General features: G+C 35.5%; 1 protein-coding gene across 5 annotated transcripts in view; it reads left to right on the top strand.

Moving 5' to 3' along the window:
* The window catches only part of LOC101891802 (uncharacterized), a 475,789-nt gene that overhangs the window by 433,791 nt on the left and 16,507 nt on the right, over positions 1-25,491 (top strand). For 4 of the 5 annotated variants that reach the window (XM_059119400.1, XM_059119411.1, XM_059119404.1 and 1 more), the window contains exon 17: positions 19,705-19,913. In XM_059119400.1, the coding sequence (XP_058975383.1) occupies positions 19,705-19,913 (209 nt within the window). Of the gene's footprint in view, positions 1-19,704; positions 19,914-24,676; positions 24,952-25,491 lie in introns of those variants that run through there. The other variant, XM_059119392.1, reaches the window with a different exon arrangement.

Consider the following 25,491-nt stretch of genomic DNA (forward strand, 5'->3'; position numbering starts at 1 on the left):
TGAATTATTGGATTTTAAAATGGCCATAACTCCTTAAATATTGAGTTTTTGGCGTTTTTAGCTATTATTTGTGATCACTTTTTTAAGTGTGAATTATTGGATATTTTATAATGGCCATAACTCCTTAAATATTGAGTTTTCGGACTTTTAATACCCTCCACCATTTCGAAGGAAATTGAAAAATTTCAACAAAAAAAAAAATCCAAAAACTATTCTACAACTACCACATAAATAAAACCCGTTATATGGAAGCTATATGAAGACGTGGACCCACATATGAAATTTTTTGTCATGGGCTGTAGTGCCCATTACGAATTTCATTAAGATTTGTCACAATTACGGTGAATCATGAAAATACGGAGTATCGGGAGGTACCGTCATATGGAAGTTGTAGTACCCATTAAGATATTTCAATACGAAATTTGAAACGATTACGGCAAATAATGTTGCTGAAATCGTCAAAACACCGACTATCGGGAGGTACAGCTCAATGGGGGCTATACAAAGACGTGGACCTGCATATAAAAATTGATGTCATAGGATGTAGTACCCGTTACGAACTTAAAATACGAAATTCGAAATAATTCCGGTAAATATTATCGCTAAATTCCGGGAGGTACCGTTATAAGGGGGCTATACGAAGATCTTAACCTGCATAGAAATTTTTTTGCCATAGGTTGTAGTACCCATTACGAACTTCCAATACGAAATTTTAAATAATTCCGGTAAATTATGTCGCTAAAATCATGAAAATACCGAATATCGGGAGGTATCATTATATGGGGGCTAAAAGAAAGCGTGGAAGATCTTAACCTGCATACAAATATTTTTGCCATTGGTTGTAGAACCCATTACGAACTTCCAATACGAAATTTTAAATAATTCCGGTAAATAATGTCGCTAAAATCATGAAAATACCGAATATCGGGAGGTATCGTTATATGGGAGCTAAAAGAAAGCGTGGACCGACATGGCCCATTTACGAACTTAACCTGCCTACTGGAAAACTATGCATGTATGCAAAATTGTAGCCTTCTATTTCAATTCGTTTGGACAGGCAGACAGACGAACATCGCTAGATCGTCGGTTAAGATTTTTACGCTGATCCAGAATATATATACGTTGTAAGGCCTATTAGGAATATTTCGAGGAGTAACAAACGGAATGAGAAAGTCGATATACCTTCCATAGAATGGTATTGTCAGCTATATGATTTATTCTAATAAAAATTAAATTTTTGTCTGTGAAGATCCTCAACAATCCATATTCTTAGAAAAAGTACAATAAATACGTCGAATCAGTTTAACTAAACAAAAATATTACATTTTATTGAATTAATTTATTATTATTAATTATTCTTACCAAAAAATTAGTATGCCGACTGTTGGAACATACCATACCGACTATTAGCAAGTGGTGCCGACTACTGGCAAAAAAGCATTGTTTTAATAAAGCTACAAATTTATGAAATTTAATAAAAAGTTATTAAAACTTTATTTATTATTGCAAAAACTATACATAAATTTCGAATCTGAATAAATTAATTTGTAATAATTGAAAAGTTCTACTCAGAATGGTGAGCGATTTAAAACGCGAAAATCCTAAACGTGTCGACTACTGGTACACTAACCCTAAATGTAGAAAATTTTGCTTTACATATGACTCTAACATTATGTGTATGCTAGCTTTTAATGACACCTTAATCTTTAATCGATTCTATGCAAACAACAACAATAACAACATAATTAACACCATTCCACCAAATGGTGACATATAAATCACTTCAAATTGCCGTACCATTTGGGTCGATGAAAATAAAAGTAAAACTGTCAAACTTTGAATGTCTGTCTGGCGAGGACATTTTCTTTTCTATATTTTTTCTCAGACCAATTACACAGTTACATATATGTTTGACAAATAGAAGACATACATACACCCACCGAATCATTAAAATTAATGCATACTTCACGGAGTTTTGCAAATACTATTAACATTTTTCTACGGAAATGAGTCACAAAAGTACAATAAACATAATCTGTTGTGAGATTATAAGCAAAGCACACACATGGACAGACACATCCCCCAGATATGTTTATAGAATTATCCCCCGTCACACATACACACACCCAGATTTCCTTTTATTCCTTGTACTATTTTTTTTACCACAAATAAACCGGAGCAGACACTTTTTTGTTGTTGTGAACATTTTGTTTTGGAAAATGTCGGTAAATGCGGGCCACAATAATGGGCGGCCGGCTTTGTGGTTTTTATTTAAATATAGCAAGGAGTGTGTTTTGAACGCGGTTTTAACAATCAGACATTAGGGAAATAACAAACATAAGCTAGATATTAAAAATTACGTTAGGGTGGATCAAAAATATCCGCATTTGATGAGTTGCAATTTTTTTGAAATAGAAAAACATTCTCAGCATTCTCATGAGGAACAATTTTTACATTCCGTCCTCATGAACTGAAGCAAAGGTACTTCATGAAAAGAATCTTCAACTGTTGAGGACAATTTTTTTTTAACAGAAAAAAAACTTCAGTCGCTAAGGACAAAATTTTTTCCATCGAAAATAAATCCATCGTTATTGAGGATCATTCTTTTTCTGTAGAGGAAAATCCTCATTTGCTGTGGGCCACATTATTTTCATAAGAAAATCCGCAGATTGGAATTTAAGGACTCTTTATTAAGGTTAGGTTGTATAAATAACCACTCCACTCGGAGACCTATTGGTCCATTGTGTTCATCCTAATCAAAAGAAGATAGGAGAATAGAACAAAAAGAAGAGAAGGAAATGAATAAGGGATAGTGAAGAAACGAGAATCTAAATAAAGAGTAGGGAAGTGAGTAGGTTTGCATCCACGGTGTAATCAGCGTGTCGTCACTTTAGCCTCTGGTTAACTGAATAATGTCCGCAGTAGCCGCTGTCTCACTCCTATAAGAGTTGGGCAGTGGCAGAGTAAGTGCTCCACCGTCTCAGTTTCCTCCTCGTCCTGACAAAGCTTGCAGTATTCATTGTCGTCAATATATTCCCTAAAAAAATTTGATTTTCTATTGAGGACTGTTTGAGTGCTATTGAGGACCCTTTCTTAGAGAAATGGGAATATAAGGACATTTCGTTTAACAAAGGATATTTCTAAGGATATGTTTGGAGAAAAGGTTCTTTTAGTTACTTTTCTAGGAGATAAAATACAGTTAAGGAACATATATCATATTTAACCAGTAAAGAAAGTCTTAAAGTCGGTCGGGGCCGACTTTATGATACCCTACACCACTTTGCTAATTTAGTAGACAATTAAACAATTAAAGTTTTTATGGGAGCATTCAATCATACACCCTATGATTATAATTATAATTTAAAGTTCAAAGGGCTTAATATGCCCAAGCATTTGTATCTTTTAAATTCGGACTTGTATTGCACATTTGGTGCACAATTAATTTGAAATCGGATAAAAATATATATGGGAGCTATATCCAAATCGGAACCGATCTCGATAAAATTTGGCAAAATATTTCTAAGCTGTATTTGATATATTTCCTTGAATATCGCTGTTACGGAGAGCATATTACGGCTGTGGGTAACAAATATGACAAATCGGATGAACATTATATGTGGGAGCTATAGCTATATCTGAACCGATCTTCACCAAATTTGGCATACTAACTTCTAGACTCAATTCGGTCGTAAGTGCCAAATTTCATTCAATTTGGGCAAATATTAGAAGTTTGGTGTACAATAAAAGGTAAATCGGACGAAGTTATATATGGGAGCTATATCCAAATCTGAACCGATCTCGATAAAATTTAGTAAGTGCATTTCTGAGATGTATTTGATATATTTCCCCAAATATTGTTGTTACAGAGTGCATATTACGGCTGCGGAGGACAAAAATAACAAATCGGATGGGAGCTATAGCTATATCTGAACCGATTTCGATCAAATTTGGCATACTTATTTTCAGGTACAATCTGATCGTACGTGCAAAATTCCATACTATTCGGACTGATATAACACGTTTGGTGCACAATAAAAGGCAAATCGGACGAAGATATATATGGGAGCTATATCTAAATTTTGACCGATTATCTCCAATTTCAATAGGGTTCGTCCTTGGGCCAAACAAATGATTTGAGCAAAATTTCATCTGGATAGGGCAATAAATGCGAACTGTACTTTGTTTACAAAAATACATGGACGAACGGACAGACGGATGGACAGACGGACGGACGGACATGCATTAATCGACTCAGAATGTGATTCTATGCAGATCATCAAAAGGAACTATTGGTCTATCTCGTTTCCTTTTTCCTGTTATAAACAAATGCGCAAAGACATAATACCCTGACCACCTTGTGGTGTAGGGTATAAAAATGCCTTTATTTGAGGAACGCTGCTTTTTAAGGTTGATTTCATTGATGAAGAGTCAGTTTAAAAACCGTTTCGTTTAGAAAGCGAACGTTTTAGGACTCTTCCTTCAAGAAATGGTACTTCTATTGTACGCTTTTTGGATAAATTATGCTTTTCAGGGCCGTTCTTCGATAAAACGTTGACAATTTATTGAAAAAATTAGTTTTAGAGAATTTTGTTCAAAGGCCACTTTAAATTTTATTTTGTAAGAATTATTGGGAATGGTGTTTTGAAGTTTTCATTAAGAGTACTTTTAAGTAAATTATGCTTTAGAGAAAATGTACATAAAATTATATAAAATATGATTAAAAGAATATTTTTTGTAAAATTGTTGACCCTTTAGATGAGGGTACATAAGCAGCTTTTAGTCTTTGCATGGCATATTTTATGACATATCATAAAGGGATGCCAGAACCGCACTCGAATCCTGCCGTCCTTTCTTCTTATAATTTGACCCTAAAAGTGCCTAGCCATGATTTGAAGCTGCTTATGTACCGCCAACTTTTCTTGATGAAGGAAATTTCCTCTCATTCAAAAAAAAAATCTGTCTAAGATCTGTTGCTTTTTAGTAACTTTTTTTAAAGGCAATCCTTTCACAAATACGGATACATTTATAGGTCCTACTTGTTTGTAAATTTAATTTTTAAGGATATTTGGAAAATGTGATAACCAATCCAATACATTTGCACACAATCAACAACGAGTCACATTAATTTCTATAGGATTTGAGTGGTACGTCTAAATGATTTTAGTGTCTGGCTTCGTGGGTGTATATGTTGTTCGGTAAATGAATGTGTCAAGTACATGACAGACAATTAGTAATGTCTGTAAAATTAGTTATACAGGGTGGGATGAAAAAACTGCAACCAACTTCAGACTGTCATTTCTAAGCCACTCGTCCGAAAATTATTCCAGTGGCAGCTTATTATATTGTCTACAAGCGTACAAAAGCATTTTGGTTAGAATTCTCCACAAAAAAAAGTTATTCGTGATGGAATTCAAGCGTAATAGTGTAATTTCTTTACATTTGGCTGGAAAACCACAAGTGGCTATCGTTGAGCACTCCAGCATTTAAATGTGAATAAATATTTTGTGTCTCGTACCATCGCTCGTCATCGTGATACTGGTAGCGTAGGCATCAAGACGTCAAGGAAGTGGACGGAAGAAAACATCAACATCAGCAGAAATGGTTGGAAAAGTAAAGAAGCGACTTGATCGAAACCCGCGTCGCAGTAACCAAAAAATGGCTCGTGAGCTAAACATATCGCAATATTCCATTCGGCAAATATTAAAAAATGAAACTGAAATTCCAAGAAGTGCAAGAACTTACAACGCAACAGAAAGAAAATAGACTCAATTGAGCTAAAGACTTGCCTCGGTTGGCCGAAATGGTGAACTGCCGAATTTGGTTTTCTCCGATGAGAAAACATTCGTTGGCCGGCGGTTAGTAAACAAACAAAATGATAGTTTTTACTTGCCAAAGAGGTCAGCTTAAAATGTGCACCTTCGGTTGGCCACCAGAACTAAAGCGCCGGCCATGGTGATGGTGAGGGCTGCCATAACAACCGATGGTCGCTCTCCGCTCGTATTAATCGACCGTGGCATCAGAATTAATGCCGATAATATCGCGATAATATTCAGGGTGGCGCATTACAGCCTTGGGCCGTAGACCTGGGACATTTTAACAGGACTCAGCACGCGCGTCCCAAGAATGGTTACAAAATGTGTGGCCGTTTGAAAGCTATAATTCGTAGCAAAGCTGACCAAATCGAAAAAATTTAAACTTATTCTAAAATTTGATGCTATTTCCGACACTTTCTGCTTTCATCCAATAAAATTTAAAAATAATTTAAAGAGTATGGAATTTTACTTTGTTGCATTTTTATACCCTCCACCTTGGAAAGGAGTTTGTAATGAAAATGAGATATATCGGTCCACGTTCTGGTATAGTCCCTATATAACGGTACCTCCCGATATTCGGTGTTTTGATGATTTAAGCCACATTTTTTCACGGATTTGTCTGAAAATTGGTATTTGTAGGTCATAATGGGTCCCTGTGCGTGTGGCAAAACATTGCATGTATAGATCCACGTTTTGGTATAGCCCCCATATAAAGGTACCTCCCGATATTCGGTATTTTAATTTTTTTTGCCACATTTTTTCAAGGATTTGTCTATAAATTGGTATTTATTGGTCATAATGGGTCCTAGTTCGTGTGGCGAAACATTGTAATTATAGGTCCACGTTTTTGTGTAGCCCCCATATAACGGTACCTCCCGAAATTCGGCATTTTAATGGTTTTTGCCACATTTCTTCTGATGTTTCTTTTACCCTAATGTGGACGTTACTAAAAGTTTGACCAGGCCGAACTTAGATTTTTTTTACTTGTTTTATCTCACCCTGTATATGTATGACAACAAATAATGCCCTGAGGTATATAGTTTTGGAAAATTTGTGCAATTTGTCGAAATTTTCGAGGTATTAGCAAATGATTTTAATTTCTTTAAAGTGGTTGTATAATTAATTTGTAGTTAATAGGGATAGCACTTTACCTTACAGTTTAAAAAACCTTGAAAAAAAGGGCTCCAAAAAAAATTCACATTTTCTGAATTATTTTTCTTTTATTCTTCTATTTATAAGAGCCGATCTATCTTACTGTTCACAATGTTATTTCAGTGTAACCTCTGGCAAATGCCTTAATATTGAACCTCTTCACATATCTCCTATGTGCCCTTGTCCGCCCCCCCCCCCCCCCCCCCCCACATTCGCTAACAAATTTATGCCCAACAACAATAAAGTTGATTTTGATTGCTAATAACTAATAAACAATTTCCTGGTGATACAGTTATCTAGACAACCTATTAATTAATAACTCCCAAACCATGGTCCAAGTTATAGGAAGATGACTAATATCAATTCTGAATTGATTACAAATAATGATAGCCAATTAGCAAAGCAGTTGAACCAGAACAGAAAGTCCATAAAATTGGTCTCATTCTCTGGATAATTCATTGAAATGTCGCATCGTTGGTGTCCTCCGCCAAGGAAAGTAGAACTATGACATAAATATATTTCCACGAATTATTGTCGTTGCCTATGACAATGTGTGTGAGAGTAAGTGGATTATATATGTGTGTATGTGTGTTATACAATATATATTCTTAAACTGATTCATGTACACATTGTTGTATGTGTGTGTGTGCACATCTTGTGTTTACTTTACCGGAAGGAATATTCATTCCAACAGTTGACAAAACAAAATCTTATCTTCAGCAGATTTAACTTAAACAGCGTTAATTGCCAACAAAAATAACGGGAAAATGTGGAAAAACAAACAATGGGTGCTCCCACACAAATGGTTGGCCATACACATGACCACCTCTGCTCAGGGGGGGCCTGTGAAGGCCACAATCAATGATATTTTCAGCTTTTTTTCTTCTTCTCAGAAATAGTTAACAATATTGTATGGCGCGGCAGCCAGTTGGAACACTTGGCCACTTTCGCACAAAAACAATAACACATTGAACACTCAACCCCAAGCGGAAAATAGAGATTAAAAGAACAACAGCCAAGTAACGAAAATAGATCACTGAATGTATTTTTATACTCCTTTCCTGCTTTGGTTTATTTCCACAACAACAACAACAATAACAGCAAATTAGTCAGGAAAACAACTCACACAACTCATTTAATTTGAAATTGAGATTGAGCTCAGCCGATAAGTAAATCCAATTAGCGATGACACAAGAATAACAACAATGGCTGTTGCTGCTACCCTCCACCTTGGCATCCAACAAAGAAGAATACGGCCAAAGAAAAACATAAACAAAAGCCATGGTTGGCAGCTAACTGGCCTTGATTTAGTGCCTCTGATAAATTGAAACATCCTGTTTCCCTTTCTTTTCGAAACAAAAAAGTGGAAAAAATCACGGAACACGGTAATGGAAGTCATCGTTATTTATGGGTCATGCTGTGAATAATGTCATGCCACCAAGGCGATAGTTAATCAAATAGAAATGAACAAAACTCAATTAAGCATTGTGGAGAATTGTTAGTGATTCGCAATTGATGTGGCTTATTGACCGGTAGTGACGAGTGTCTCTGTGGGGAAGTGACGGAAGGGGTAGTCTCAGGAATTATGGTGAATGGGATAATTAATAATAACAAAGCAAAGACATTTTTGGGGAGAACATTTTTGGGAGAATAGTTCTTTATCTGAAAAACTAACTTCTAAGAAAGGATCTTCTAGGTACCATTTCTCAGAGCTAAGGCTTACTATCGACGTCCATACTATTAAATAATTTCCATATTTCTATTTCAAACTATCGATATTCCAAATAAGTGTTGTTAAAGGTCGGAGAATACAGGTAGACGCATCAATGCTTGGGAACAATGATATGCCCAAAAATTTTAATGTTTTGACGAAAATAAGTAGATTTTTATACTTATTTATCGGTGGTTGTTCTGATATGCAATTTTCCAATTTTTTTAAGGATTTGAATAAGTTTTCATTCAAAATAGTTTTGACAGTTAATTTTCCCAGCAGATGTGTCGATGCGTCTACCTGTATTCTTATAACATGGTCAGTGTTCAGCAGTGGATTAAATCAAACCTTTCTACTACCAACGCAAAATGGAGTAAGATCCTCAAAAATGGACATTAATTCAGGGAAGCATTATATGGCTTTAAAATTGTGCTCAGACATTTATATTACACCTATGATGTCTGATATTAAAAATGGGACATATTGGTCCACGTTTCATTGTGACCCCCATAACGCGTTACCTCATGATTTTCGGTAGTTTTAAGGGTTTTATCGCAATTTTAAGCTAAATCATGTGTAAATTGACATTTCGAGTTCTGAGTAGATATCTTCATACTAAAAATTTTAACGATTGCTCCAGTATTTGGTATAGTCCCCATACTATTATACCTCCCAATTTTCGGTATTTTAAAGGTTTCGATCAAAAATTTTAAACCCAACCATGAGTAACCTGACATTTTGAGTTCAGATCTGAAAGAATCTCTCCCTGCTAAATTTTGTGGAGATAGATCCAAATTTTCCATATTTAGAGAATATCTCCATGGAAAATTTTGTAAACATAAATCCACTATTATACAGGGTGAGATAAAAAAAACTGCAACCAACTTCAGACTGCTGTCGTTTCTAAGCCTCCTGTCCGACAGCTGTTAAAATTATTCCAGTGACAGCTCATTATATTGATTACAAGCGTACAAAAGCATTTTGGTGAAAATTTTCCACGAAAAAAGTAATTCGTAATGGAATTCAAGCGTGATAGTGTGATTTCTTTATATTTGGAAAGAAAACCATAAGTGCCCCATACAGGGTGAGAAAAAAAAACTGCAACAAATTCAAACGCCATAATATTTACATTTTTTTAAATGTTATTGTGTGAAAGCAAAAATGTCGGAAATGGGATAAAATTTTAGAATAAGTTCGGATTTGTTCGAATTGGTCACCTTTAGCACGAATTATGGCCTTCAAACTCTTGCTTAATTACGAGCGACTTTCTCTCTTTACTCGAAGAGAAAACAAGAGTGTCTCCAGAGCGCTCCCATTCAAGTAAAGAGAGAAACTCGCTCGTAGTCGAGCAAGAGCACTCATGGGACAAGAAAAAACAAACTCTCCCCAAACATAATATTTATTTCTAATTGATTTCACCCCTAGAGCAAACTCTTACTCCATTTCGAACTATTCTGATCCTACTCTGTTTTGACAAACAAGAGTGTCTCCAGAGCGCTCCCATACGAAACAAAAGAGTTAATGGTAAACTACGTATGAAACTCCCACTCTCGAAGCGTGAATTTTAAGGAGGTCTGGCAGAAATCAATGCATCATTTCTGTGCAAGATTAAACACGATTTAAAGTGTTGAAATGCTTCATAAAGTCAATATGCATTTTCATAGATTTATATCAAAAACTGTAACACGTTGGTTTCTGCAGATATAAGCCATTTGATAGATGGAAAAAAAAGAAAAAAATGTCCATTGTTTAAATTCATTACAATTAAAAAATATTGAAATAAAAAATCAAAACCAACGGCGAATATATTCTAGTCAATAATTCTCAAAATAAAAAAAAACAACAATAAAAAGTTCCAATTAATTTCAAAACACTTCCATTTTGCCATAAAAAAGTTTATTGGCATTGTTAACCTGACAAAGTTTCAGGGAATTGAAAATTTTACGACAAACCGGAAATGAAACACCTAGGTAGATTTGAAAGTTAATTTTAAAGCCCTACTTACCCCCTTTTTGACATACCTTTGCCATAAATATTTGTGAAAATGGTTGTTATGATTTTCAAGGTTTTTACCTTCAAAAATGGATGGTCATAACCAACCAGAGAATGATGTTGTGTTGTCCCAAAAGGGGGGTGGGGGAAGAAGCAAACACCCGCACCACCTCTAGTGTTGTTGCTGCTGCCGTGAAGTACATCTTAATTACAACTTTATTATCCGTTCTCTTGAAACGTTTTACGAGAGTTACGAGTCCGGAATAAACTTGATCATTTGTACAAAAGTGTGTGGCATAATTTCCTTTATTTTAATTCATTTCCTTTTAGTGTTTGTTGCATAATGCTGGCGGTGGGCAGGGCCGTGTTCAGTAGCAACTGAAACTTTTTTTCGGAACTTCCTTTTTAATTTGTTTGGAGCATCAGACCAATAACGACAACAACATTTGCAGACGACAGCAAGTTTGTTGGAAGCTAGGCAGGCAGTCGAAAGGCCAGTCGAAAACTACATAGCCATAAATAGACGTTAATAGTTTTATTTGCAACAGACCAAGTAGTGAATTTCATGATCAAGACCATCGTTACACGGTCATACACAAAGACAAAAGGCCAGAAAATATTAAAATCCGTGTCCCACCAGCATTAAATCTGCGCCCGCATCGTCATCATCATCATCATTGTCCGTGTCGTTATCATATCCAACTAACTGTGTCATATTAGGCAATGGAGGCGGCTGGCTGGGCGGCAATAGTAACTCTAACAATACAGCTTGCTCTGGAGAATTTGCCTCCAACTTGTATTATTATTCCAGCTACTTGCTTTCGCTTAGCCGTGCAATGCGGCAATAATTTTAAACTAAACCGGACTTGGCAACAACTACATTTTATGGTGATTGAAAATTATGAGACTTTGGAGAGTGTTGGCAAGCAAATGAATGTCGTTACAATTGCAATTCTCATTGCTAGCTCACTGACTGGCTGGCTGGCTGGCTGTCTATGTGTTTGCCACTTTTAATGTTGTCTCGACAAATGGCAGAACGAACGAATGAAAGCATGGATGAAATATCCCTTTGTATAGTTGTTTAAATTGGAATGAATGTTGGCTATGCAAATAGATTTCGTTTTCTGGCTTTGTAATGAGCTGTCACGGTCTTGAGCACACAAAAAAAAAGAAGGAGAAAAGTTGTTAAAAACTTTCTTAAACAGAAATCAGCCACAAATATCAACGTGAGACAAAGTAGATGTATTCTATGTAACTTTAAACTAAATAAATTTGGTAAAATATGGCAAAAATGAGGTCATGAGGTCAATGGGCGAACTATGTATATCTCAATATATTGGGTTCCCTTTGTATATGGGTTCAAGGCCTCAATATTAAGGCCTCAACAAAATTAGGGTTAAAAAACAAAAAGAAGTGCTCCCCTGTTGCTGCGGATTTCTCTGTAGAAAAAATTGGTCCTCAGTGGCGGAGGATTTTTTTCTATAGAAAATATAGGTCCTCAACGGCAGAGAATTTTTTTCTATAGAAAAAATTGCTCCTCATTGACTGAGTTTTTTTTTTCTATAGAAACAAGTTAAAAAATATCAGTCAGTTTTGCCGACAGATGTATACCCCGATCCTGTGTTCGATCATTTCAATAATTTTTTATTTTTGTTATGATTTTTTAAAAAGTTCACCCCCTTTTGAGTAGGTTCCAAAGAAATGGACCAATATTGTCCATTTCGCATCGAACCTAAATAAATATAATATAAATATTGCAAACGTGCCAGTTTGAAGCGTCAGTCCAAGCAGATTTTTACCATGAACCAATACACGCCACGCGAGCGCTCTGAAATTTACATTCAACAGAAGAAGTCAATTGTGAAAACTCAACGTGCTTTTAAAACATTAAAAATGTGAGAAGTGCGCCTTCTAAGAACACCATTAAGCGTTTATACGAAAAATTTTCGACTGGAAGGGCTCTTTCTAATCCGAAAAGGCCATATAAAAGTCGACCAAGGCGATCGGCCGAGAATATCGCTGCCGTACGAGCCAGTGTTGAGAGGTCCCCAAGAACATCCCAAAAACGCCGTTCTCAGCAGTTGGGCATGGCTCGATCCGCTTTACAACGGATTATTCGCATTGATTTGCATTTGTTCCCGAAAATTCAATTGACGCAAAGAATGTTGCCTGCGGACAAGTCTCGTCGATTGGAATGGGCCCAAAGGTCCGTCGAATACGGGCAACCTTGTAGTTATTATCTTCACAACTGATCTTGTGTTAGCAAAAATAATTGTATGTGTAAAATTTGAAGAGCATGCCTATTTCACTTTCTTTGAGCATTTTGTTTTTCAATATCTTGATCCCAGAGGTACCAGATGAAATGGTCCGATTTCTACCATCTTTATAACAGAAAAAACTGGTCCTCAATGAACCAGGAGTTTTTCTTTAAAGAAGACTGTTTCTCAATGACACATAATTTTTTCTTTAATAAACAAGTAAAAAACTGTATGTTTATCCGGGCCGAACTTTGAATACCCTCCACCATTCGGAATGAGTTTGGCAATTCTTAAAAACAATAAAATCCGTTAAAAATTCTGTTAAAATCTTAAAAATACCGAATGTAGCTATTATATTAAGGTCTATGCGACGACATAGATCTGCATAGTTAACTTTTGTCATAAGCCATTACAATATTCAAAAGCGAAACTTAAAAAAAATCGGCGAATAATGTAGCTAAAATCATTAAAATACTGAATATCGGGAGGTACCGTTTTATAAAGGCTATATAAGACGTGGACCTGCACAGACAATTTTCTGTCTTAGGCTGTAGTATTCATTATCAACTTCAAATACCAAATTTGAAACAATGTCGCTAAAATCATAAAAATACCGAATATCGGGAGGTTCCGTTATATGGGGGCTATACGAAGGCATGGACCTGCTCAGACAATTTTCTGTCATAGGATTAAGTATCCTCTACGAACTTCAAATATCAAATGTGAAACAAATCCGATGAATAATGTCGCTAAAATCATCAAGATACCGAATATGGAGGCACAGTTATATGGGAGCTATACCAAAACGTGGACCTACGTGGCCTATTTTCAATACCAAAAGTCCTGCAGACATAATACACATTTGAGTAAAATTTTATCAATCTACTTCATTACGTTCGGAAGCTAGAGCTATTTTCACAGACATCGCTAAATCGACAAAGAATTTTTTGCTGATCATAAATATACAGGGTTGCCCATATTCGACGGACCCATGTTTTTTTTTTTTTCAAATTAAAGAAAAAAATAAAAATTTGGCGGTTGGCAATGTTAATTATTTAATTTGTTCCAAGTAGATTTGTTTACATCAATTTTTGAATATGATATCTCTCAAATGGCCGCCTCTGGCGTTGATGACGTATTATGCCCTTTTTGCTGCATTTTCCATCGTTTTTGCCAACATTTTGGCCGGAATAGCGGCTATTTCTTCACGAATGTTGTCCTTGAGCTCTTCTACGGTCCTTGGCTTGTTAACGTAAACCTTTGACTTCAAATATCCCCACAAGAAGAAGTCAAACGTATAAACGCTTAATGGTGTTCTTAGAAGGCGCACTTCTCAAATTTTTTAATGTTTTAAAAGCACGTTGAGTTTTCACAATTGACTTCTTCTGTTGAATGTAAATTTCAACTATTTCAGAGCGCTCGCGTGGCATGTATTGGTTCATGGTAAAAATCTGCTTGGACTGACGCTTCAAACGCGGTATGTCATTAAGCGATGTGACATCTCTGTCAAAAGTTATGGCGTTGCCAGATGGGTCCGTCGAATATGTGCAACCCTGTATATATTTTGTGAGGTCTAAAATGTATATTTCGATGTGTTACAAACGGAATGACAATCTTAATATACTCTCCATACTATGGTGGAGGGTATAAAAATCATATCCAGTAACTGAGGATTTTTTGTATCAATCGTAAATTGAAATTTATTTACTTTTTAAAAAATATGAGTATGTATAAATAAAATAGCCCCTCAAATCCCAAAACATTCTTGTGCCATTCTTCAAAAAAAAACCAATCATTGCCCAAAACAAATATCGATATGTTTCAAAATCCGCCCATCCCCAGACTTAGCAATTGATTTACACAATTGTTTTAAATTAACCTGAAATTAGAAAAGAAAAATCGAACAACTTAAAAGATTTATGGAAGCTATTGAAGAATAACTTAACCATTTATTGGTTAAATATAATGTCTTAATTGAACATTCAATGTTATTTGCGCAATAAACGTAGGGCAGGGAAGAAGGCAAAAGAAGAATAACTAACACAGATAGTTGGCTTCCCCTGCCTTGGATGCCAAAAAGAAATTGCCAAGTAGTTCACGTATATTCAATAAACACGACGGTTGGCTTGCAATGCAAGGTATAGTCTTTGTTGGACTTTCTCTCTCTCTCTCTCTCTCTTTGTTGTAGTTTCAGCCATTGAATGTCCATGTCCAGGGCAAATTGATGTAGTTTATTGTTTAGCTCCTCATTCTTTGTTGTTCTTGGTTCTTTGATTTATTGCCATTTCATACCTTGGCCAGTAGAATGTGATGAGCCTAATTAAATTAATTACTCAATAGATGTAGCTGTGATGTTAACAACAACAACATGAATTAGAAATAAATTTTTTGTTACTCCCGTCTCTCGCTCTTGCCAACGTGATGTGAATGGAAGATAGTTACTCCCACACCCACTATTACCATGATGAACAAGTGTTCATTTGGTTTCTCATGTTGTAGTTGTAAGTTTTCCTGCTGTTGTTGTTTAATTAGATATAGTTGTTTTAAGATATAAATACAAATGTAATTAATCCATAGTAATGTTGCTTATCATTAAAGGTTTCTAAGAGAATGATTATCCGAATATAGTTATCTTATTCTGGATAGGTTCAAGTACTAAAAATGGTTTATGATGTAAGGATTGTACAAAAATATCGCTGATTCAAAAAGAAAGATAAGATTTTTTTTATACCCTCCACCTTGGAAACTTTTTTTATTAACTTTGTCATTCCGTTTGTAACATCCTTAAATATTCGTCGTAGACCCCATAAAATATATATTTATAATCAGCATAAAATTCTAAGTCGATTTAACGATGTCCGTCTGTCTGTCTGTTGAAATCACGATACAGCCCACATTATTTGACGTAGAGCGCCCAAATTTAGCAGAGCAATTTGTATTGTGTCTAGGATGGTTGGTATTGAAAATGAGATATATCGGTTCGCGTTCTGGTACAGTCCCCACATAACGGTACCTCCCGATATTCGGTATTTTGATGATTTATGACACATTTTTTTCACGGATTTGTCTGAAAATTGGTATTTGTAGGTCATAACGGGTCTCTGTGCATGTGGCAAAATATTGCATGTATGGGTTCAAGTTTTGGTATAGCCCCCATATAAAGGTACCTCCCGATATTCGGTATTTTAATTTTTTTTGCCACATTTTTTCACGGATTTGTCTATAAATTGGTATTTATTGGTCATAATGGGTTCCAGCTCCGGTGGCGAAACATTGCATGTATGGGTCCATGATTTGGTATAGCCCCCATATAACGGTACCTCCCGATATTCGGCATTTTAATGATTTTTGCCACATTTCTTCTAATGTTTACTTTACCCTAAGGTGGAGCGCATTAAAAGTTTGGCCCGGCCGAACTTAATGCTTTTTTACTTGTTTTAGTTATTTTAGAATTGGGAGAAAAATGTTCAAACAAAAAATATATCACTTCTGAGGCAAGATTTTATTCTCATCCCATGATCCGATTCACAAAAAGAGTTTCGTAAATCAGCCCTTAAGATTTCAATCTAAAAACCGAGTATTTAGAAATCCAATTCGAATTTTCCATATTCCAAATCGATTTGGAGTCCTCTGGGATATCGGCAGCTGTTAAAATTATTCCACAAATGGCTATCGTTAAAGCACTCCAGCATTGAAATGTGAATAAATCTTTTGTGTCTCGTATCATCGCCCATTACTGTGATACTGGTAGCGTGGACCGACGTCAAGGAAATGGACGGAAGAAAACAGCAACATCAGCAGAAGTGGTTCGAAAAGTAAAGAAGCGACTTAATCGAAACCCGCGTCGCAGTGGCCGAAATGGAAGTCAATGAAATTCCAAAAAATTCAAAAACTTACACCGCAACAGAAAGAAAATGGACTAAAAGGAGCTAAAGAGTTGCTTCGCTTGGCCGAGTCTCCGATGAGAAAACATTTGTTGTCCAGCAGTTTGTAAACAAACAAAACGATCGTTTTTACTTGCCAAAGAGGTCAGTTGAAAATGTGAACCTTCGGTTGGCCAACAGAACTCAAGCGCCGGCCATGGTGATGGTGTGGGCCGCCATAACAGCCGATGGTCGCTCTCCGCTTGTATTAATCGACCGTGGCATCAAAATAAATACCGAAAACTATCGCGACAATATTTTGGAGGGCGTATTAAGGACTTGGGCACGAAAACATTTTGGCCGCAGACCTTGGACATTCCAACAGGACTTTGGCACTAAATATACCAAAGTGTCGATCACCTCAAGCAAGCGCTTTACCGGGAATGAGTCAAAATAACGCATAGCAACATTCGGGCAGCGTGTGACGATTTCATTGGCCGTTTGAAGGCCACAATTCGTGCCAAAGATGACCAATTCGAACAAATCAAAAAGTATTCTAAAATTTGATGCTATTTCCGACATTTTTTGCTTTCATTCAAAAAAAAAATTTAAAAAAAGTAAATATTATGGCGTTTGACTTTGTTGCCGTGTTTTATATAGTAGAATTTTGTGACAGATAATTTTATAGAATATATTGACTTGTTTAGAAGGAGTTTTTAAATCATTAGGTGAGTCAACTGTCCCAAAAGACTCCCGTTTGTAGCTTTCCCCCTTCGTCCATAATAATCCCCATACTGTTATCTGTAACATTGCTAAAAAACTCTGCATCTGTAAAATGTGTATATTCACAAGGAATTTTAATCAAAAAATTTAAAGGTGTATGGAGGAGGTGTAACTTGCCTACTCTATTTAGATTTCTTTGGAGCAATAAATGTTTTTGCTTCACATAAGATTGACCTATTTTAAATACCACGTGTATTTTTTCTAGTTGCATAAAACGCATTTCAAACACAACATATCAATGAAATACAACAAGTTTTTAAATAAAATATTTAGACATGATATCTATACATGTGTTGCCCAAATGTTGGCCTTACAATTTCAATACAATCTATGATCAAGATGGTAGACACAATTCTTGGAAAGGTGTCTGCACAAATTGTTTGCAATTATCATCATTTCAATGACTTTGAATGTGGAAACAATAATATAACATATTTCTTGAAGCAATTCAATACCAATTCACCTTTTCACAAACACTCACACATGTTCACGTCGTTGCAATGAAACATTTCATTTGAAATTTGAAATATATTTAATTTCTGATATTTCAAATTTAGTCTGATGCCTTGGGGATTCTTAGCTATTCAAATACATGCAGATGTTTGTTGATCCACAATCAATTAATCAGTTTGTGGGGGAAATTTAAATAATGTATAGCATAACATAAAATACATAAAAGGTTAAACAGACAATTCATAAAGTGTCTACATTTTGTATATTGTATGAAGTTTTGAAAACTACACTACTCATGGCTGTAATGACGTCTTCATCATGAAAAAATGAAGAATGTCTCCCAGAAACATTTTTGTTGTCCAAGTTCGTCATTCCGTTTGTAACTCATCTAAATAATAATTAATTTAGACCTAACAAAACATATACAGGGTGAGATAAAAAACTACAAGAAAGTCAAACGCCATAACTTTTAAATTTAATTGAATGAAAGCAAAAAATTTCGGAAATATGATCAAATTTTAGAATAAGTTTAGATTATAGCCTTCAAACGCTGGAAATAAAGTGAGGAACCTCATTTTGAAATCATTCTTGGGTGGCGCATGCTGAATGCGGCGGTGCTGAGTCTTGTTGGAATGTCCAAGGTCTGAGGAGAATATGTTTACGTGCCCAAGGATTTAATACACCCTCCAGAATATTTTCGAGACAACATTCGGCATTTACTCTGATGCCACGGTCGATTAATACGAGCGGAGGACGCCCATCGGCTGTTATGGCGGCCCACACCATCACCATGGTCGGCGCTTGAGTTCTGGTGGCCAACCGAAGGTGCACAATCTCAGCTCGCCTCTTTGGCAAGTAAACGCGATCATTTTGTTTGTTTACAAACTGCTGGACAACTAATGTTTTCAGATCGGAGAAAACCAAATTCGGCAGTTCACCACTTTCGGCCAAGCGAAGCAACTCTTTAACTCTTTTGAGTCTATTTTCTTTCTGTTGCGGTGTAAGTTCTTGGACTTTTTGGAACTTTAATGACTTTACCCCGAGTTCATTTTTCAATATTTGCCGAATGGAATATTGCGATACGTTCAGCTCGCGAGGCATTTTCGGCCATTGCGACGTGGGTTCGATGAAGTCGCTTCTTAAATTTTTGAACCATTTCTGCTGATGTTGCTGTTTTCTTCCATCCACTTCTTTAATGTCGGGCTACGCTACCAGTATCCCGGTAACGAGAGATGGTACCAGACACAAAAGATTTATTCACATTTAAATGCTGGAGTGCTCTAACGATAGCCACTTGTGGTGTACCAGCCAAATATAAAGAAATCACACTATGACGTTTAAATTCCATCACCAATAACTGTTTTTCTGGAAAATGCTCACATAAAAAGCTTTTGTACGCTTGTCACTAGAATAATTTTTAAAGCTGTCGGACGAGTGGTTTAGAAATGACAATAGTCTGAATTTGGTTGCAGTTTTTTCATTTTACTCTGTATATTTAACGGAACGAACATTGATTTTTTGAATTTAAAGCTTGCACCCACATTTTTCCAATGTAACTTGGCATTTTTAGACTTTAATCAGGGAAATTCGCTTCCAAAAAATTATAAAAAAATGTTATGTTATTTTTATTTAAATTTTTGTATTCATTTTCTTAATACCATATTTTAATTATCTTTCAGACCCGCCCGCAGCGATGTCCCCTCCATGTACATTGAGGAGGAAGAACTGAACGACGAAGAGGCAGCCATGGGCACGGCAAGAGCTGCAGAAATTCGTGCTCGCATAGCACCCATAAATATGATGCCACGCTGCAGTACAAGTACGGCGAGTAGTCAACATCATTATATCTCTGAAGGTTTCATACAATACGCCCAGCCGAGTCTAAACGGTAGGATACCAAAATCAATTTTAAAAAAATTGTAGCCATAGCGAATATTGTTTTTGCAAGCACAAATTGTTGTAGTAAATATAAACAATTAGCTGAATGTAGTATTAGTTGCCATAGTAGAATTTTTTTTATCTTTTTCTAGACGAAAAAAAAATTTTTTTTGATTTAACAAAAAAAAAATATATATGAATAAAATTTCTATTTTAAATGCTAATCGCTTTTGTATAAAATTTCATTTTTAATTTTATAGTTTAAGCTTGCCGCACTTGAATCATTTCAGTTTCATAATTTCGTTTTTTTTTTTTTGTCATTTTAATGTATTTATGTGCATACTCATTTGTATTTGATAAAACATTCATAAGCGTGTGTTTGTAGTTATTACATCGAATATCAAGTGTACAAATGTTAATGTGTGTGCGTCTGTGTTATTGTTTTGGTTTACTTTTGCATATATTCATACAACTGTGTGTGTGCGTGTTATTCTTAGAAATTATATATATTTTCATGTTTATAATTAATTTGAACCTACGTTATTTAAATTCATATGTCCTTCGGCATAGGCGTAAAACCATATAATTTAAAAGTGGATCCCCATGGTTTCTATTGAAATTGTGTTTTAACTCATTGTGAATTTTCAAACCAGCCCATAGCAATGTTTTTCTCCCCTTAGGCCAATGTTCGTGGCGTTAAACTTAACTTAAAACTCTTTAAATTTATTTTAAATTGCAAACAATTTATTTCAATACCCACATAGGGAGTTAATTAATTGTTAAAGCTTTAGGGGAAATTATAAGTCAATTGTTAATACATTTCACATATCATGAGTAGACCCCGGGCGATGGAAAATAAATAGGGTTAGTTGTATGCAATAACACTGCTAAATAAGCCCACAAGGAATTCAGTTTTTTTTCATACTAGTTTGAAGTATCGTTTTGCAAAATATAGGAAGCGAGCTGTATTTGTGCTAAAGGGCAATTTTCAAATTCAAATTAATACCTTGTATAAATTAAGTAAAGGTCAAAGCTTATCGCACCCCACATCACATGATGTGTAAAGTGTTAATTCAACGTTGAAATATTCTTATTATTCCTATTAGTACTCGCATTCACCGTCTACCGATTTGAGATAAGCTCATTAGAATTAGCAGGAAATTTGATGTACGCTAACCCTAATTTTTCTGGGAATTTAATTTCACATTGAGATTCTGACACACTTGTCATGAACATATATTTTCAGGCATGAGCCACAGGTGTTTCAAAAATTTCAAGTAGGTTCCATAAAAAAGGATATTAAAAACATATCGAAAATTTCAGAAAACTAACGTAAAAATATGTGCATGTACTCGATATTTTAGTTGGGCTTAATAGACTTATTATTATTTATAATAGACATAATTGTAATACAGGGTGGAATAAAAAAAACTGCAACAGAGTCAAAGCCATAATTTTTACATTTTTTTTTTAATTTATTGAATGAAAGCAAAACATATCGGAAATAGCATCAAATTTGGCACGAATTATGGCCTTCGAACAGTCTGTGAATGCCCGAATTTTGCTCTACGGTATTTTGGCCCATTCCGGGCGAAGCGCTTGCTTGAGGTGATCGACACTTTGGTATTATTTAGTGCCAACCTTGCTTACCATAATACTCCAGACACAATAGTCCAACGGATTGGTATCCGCAGATTTTTTTTGGCCATTGTGAGGTGGATATGGAACCTCATTTTGTAAATATTCTGGGGTGGCGCGTGCTAAGTGCGATGGTGCTGAGTCCTGTTGTAATGTCCAAGGTCTGCGGCCAAAATGTTTGCGTTACCAAGGATTAATACACCCTACAGAATATTTTCGCGATAATATTCGGCATTTATTCTGATGCCAAGGTGGATTATTACGAGCGGAGAGCGAACATCGGCTGTTATGGTGGTCCACACTATCACCATGGCTGGCGCTTAATTTCTGGTGGCCAACTGAAGGTGCACATTTTCAGCTGACCTTTTTGGCAAGTTAACACGATCATTTTGTATGTTTACACTTTTTGGAATTTCAATGGCTTTACCCCGAGCTCATTTTTCAATATTTTCCGAATGGAATATTGCGATATGTTCAGCTCACTAGCCATTTTTTGACCACTGCGACGCGGGTTCCGATCAAGTCGCTTCTTTACTTTTCGAACCATCTCTGCTGATGTTGACGTTTTCTTCCGTCCACTTCCTTGACGTCGGGCTACGCTACCAGTATCACAGTAACGAGATTTATTCACATTTATTATTTATTTATTATTGAGCTGTCACTGGAATAATTTTAACAGCTGTCGGACGAGTGGCTTAGAAATGACAGCAGTCTGAAGTTGGTTGCAGTTTTTTCATCACAGCCTGTATATGGTTACAGAGGGTATATATCATTTGATACGTCCAAAATGTGCCTCATCGAAATAAGGATTTTACACGGACGAAATCCGTTGTTTCTTCGACATTGGAGAACGTTTTTAATTGAGGTTTTATAGGAAGGAAAATTATTACCCTGTTAGTGTGTCTGTATATTGGGTAATTGATTCCCAAACTCAACATTTGGAAGGAAATTACCCAGAGACTTTAATTCCGATTTTTTTACCCTGCACCATACATAATATGGAGGTTATATTAAGTTCGTCATTATGATTGTAACTCATCGTCCGTCCGTCTTTTGTAATCACGCTAAAGTCAAAGCGAATGAAGATAGGAAGCTAAAATTTTGCACAGATCAGTCTTTTGCCTGCAGACAGGTCAAGTTCGAAGCCTCCATAAAAAGGTAGCCCCGAAAGGTATTCTTTCTGAAAGAGTATTGTCAACATAGGTCCACGATATGGTATATCCCCCATATAACGGTACCTCCTTATATTCGGAATATTGACGATTTTAGCTACAATATTTAATGGAATTGTCTTAAAATCCATACTAGAAGTTCTTTCTAAGCATTTTACCTCCTGTCCAAATAGGTCCAGGATACAGTATAACCCAGATACAACGGTGGTACACCCCCCACTCTTTTTTCCGATTTTTGGGACATTACTCACCGGAGTAATGCAGGCCCACGCCTCTTTATAGTCTCCACATAACGGTACCTTCCTATATTTTAAGTACAATATTCACAGAAATTGTTTGAAATTTCGTATTTAGACTTCGTAATGGATACTACAGTCTATGCCAGAAAATTGTCTGTGCAGGTCCAGGTCTTCGTATAGGCCCCATACCTCCCTATATTCGGTATTTTGGCGATTTCAGCCTAAAACAGAAAATTGTGTATGCAGGTCCACGTCTTCGTATAGTCCCCATATAACGGTACCTCCCGATATTCGGTATTTTGATGATTTTAATGAAGGAAGGAATGATTTCAAATTTGGTATTTTAATTTCGTAATGAATATTACAGCCTATGACAGAAAATTGTCTGTGCAGGTCCACGTTTTGGTAGATCCCCCATATAATGGTACCTCCCTATATTCGGTATTTTGATAGGTTTAGCTACATTATTCACCGGTCTACCATGTGCAAAATTTGGTAGGCATTGCCGGGTCTTCTCCGAAAACTTTGCTTTTCTTGCATTTTGGGTACAATTTACATGGAAAAGATAATATTTCTAAATTGCAATTCTGAGAGCTTCGTTGTTAGACACCACATGGGTTCAAAATATCCGAAACAATCCTCGAAACGCAACCACTCGCAGCAAAAAAATTGCTCTGAAAACATTAAAACGTACATCCAATCAGGACAATACTTACGAAAATGATTCCCGCCTCGAATTCGACAGGCATCTTTTATAAGACCTTTTAAAAGTAAACAAAATGAATATTGACTACTATCTCATATTATCTGTATATAAAAGTTTCAATGGCTCAAAATTTAATTCAATTAGCTTGATATTATGATTGCTTTTGCTATGAACAAGTACGATAATCAATCACTGCAGTTGTCAATTATAAGGTGAGTGATAGCGTGTCATACACACCACTTCACGCACAGCTTTTGTAGGATTAAAAATCTTCAAAGGAAATATAAAATTACAAAATAATAATAGCACATGCCTTAATACCTATCACTTTTGACAGATTTATTGAAAATTAATCTTCTGTTAAAATTTTCGTAGGAAAATTCATTGATATTGCTTTAAGGATTAGGAGTTCCTCGAAAAATGTATATAGAGATATTGAAATGCCACACATTAGAAAGAAATTAATTCCCCCAAGGACATGCAGAATATTATACGTATCTTATTGAATTCAATCTTCGACTAACTGCTAACAAAAAAAATCTCCCAACATGTAATAAAAATAACATTTGTCATTCTCACCACAAACCCTTAAATATAAATAACGTATAGACAATTTTCCCCCTGCATTAACCAATCCACATAAATAAAATAACATTTGTAGCTAGAGATAGAAGTAGATATATGTAGACTTCTTCCACTTCATATTGTGTATATGAGGCATTTAACCTTAAATCACTCTTACAAAAGATGCCATGTCCTTAACAATGACCTAATAAGCATTTTTATGTAGCTACCTTAAAATCCTGTCTCTCTCTGTGAACATGGCCAAAACAAAAACTAATTTTTCTACACCTCTCACTTCTTTGTAACTATCTGATGTCTACCTACCTTCACCCTACATTTCTAACTGATATTTTTTCTATTCCAAAAAATTCAAATTCAAACATTAGCTCTTTCTTGTCCTTTAAAAATGGAAAATTCAATTTTAAAAAACAAAATTTCCCCTCCCTCCAACTAGGCGATGTACTATTGCCCTTGCTCGATTGCCATACTTCTTCATCGGCTAATTGGTATGCTTTGTATCCTTATCCCAATGCCGCGACTGGTACAGCCAGTGCACGCAGTGCCACTACTACCAGCATGAATTGCCAGAAAATAACAACGGGTAATGCAAAGATGAATGCTTTAAATGCTGCTGCTTGGTCGAAAAGATATTTGCCCGTGCGAACGGGCAATGGAGGCGTTAAACTTTGGATTAATGGCAGTGATGTTTAGAAAATTGTAAATGCAAGCAAAAAAGACAACGAAAAGTTTTAAAAAATTTATTAACGTCTAACATAGATATAGTTTAAATGCTTTCTTTTTTTTTTTTGGATTTTACTAAAATTTTTATTATTAACACATTTTCAACTCTCCATGGTTTTCCTTTTAAGTTTAATTTTCTGTGAGAGTGTTTGTGTATGTGTGTGTCTTTTTTTTTAATAAATTTTCACATTTCTTCTTTTTTTAATTTGTAGATCTTTTTACATATTTAATGTCTATCAGTTTCCTTTGTTGTATTATTTTTGAGTTCGAGTGAGTGTATTTTTTTCGGTGTAATTGAGAGTGTATGCAAGTTTATTAATAACATTTCGTTTAATGTTAATATATTCTGTTGATCCTCTGAATTATTGAGCAGTAATTCGTTCAAATCATTACATGTATCACATTTCTACTATGGGTTCCATAATACATCAAAAATCTAAATCTTATATATATCACTGGAATTTATAAATATTTGAAAATATTTGAAGGATTCCTTAAGGGTTAAACTTCATCGAAGTTTGTAAAACG

The sequence above is a fragment of the Musca domestica genome, unplaced genomic scaffold (assembly GCF_030504385.1).
Source record: "Musca domestica strain aabys unplaced genomic scaffold, Musca_domestica.polishedcontigs.V.1.1 1, whole genome shotgun sequence".
Lineage (NCBI taxonomy): Eukaryota > Metazoa > Arthropoda > Insecta > Diptera > Muscidae > Musca > Musca domestica.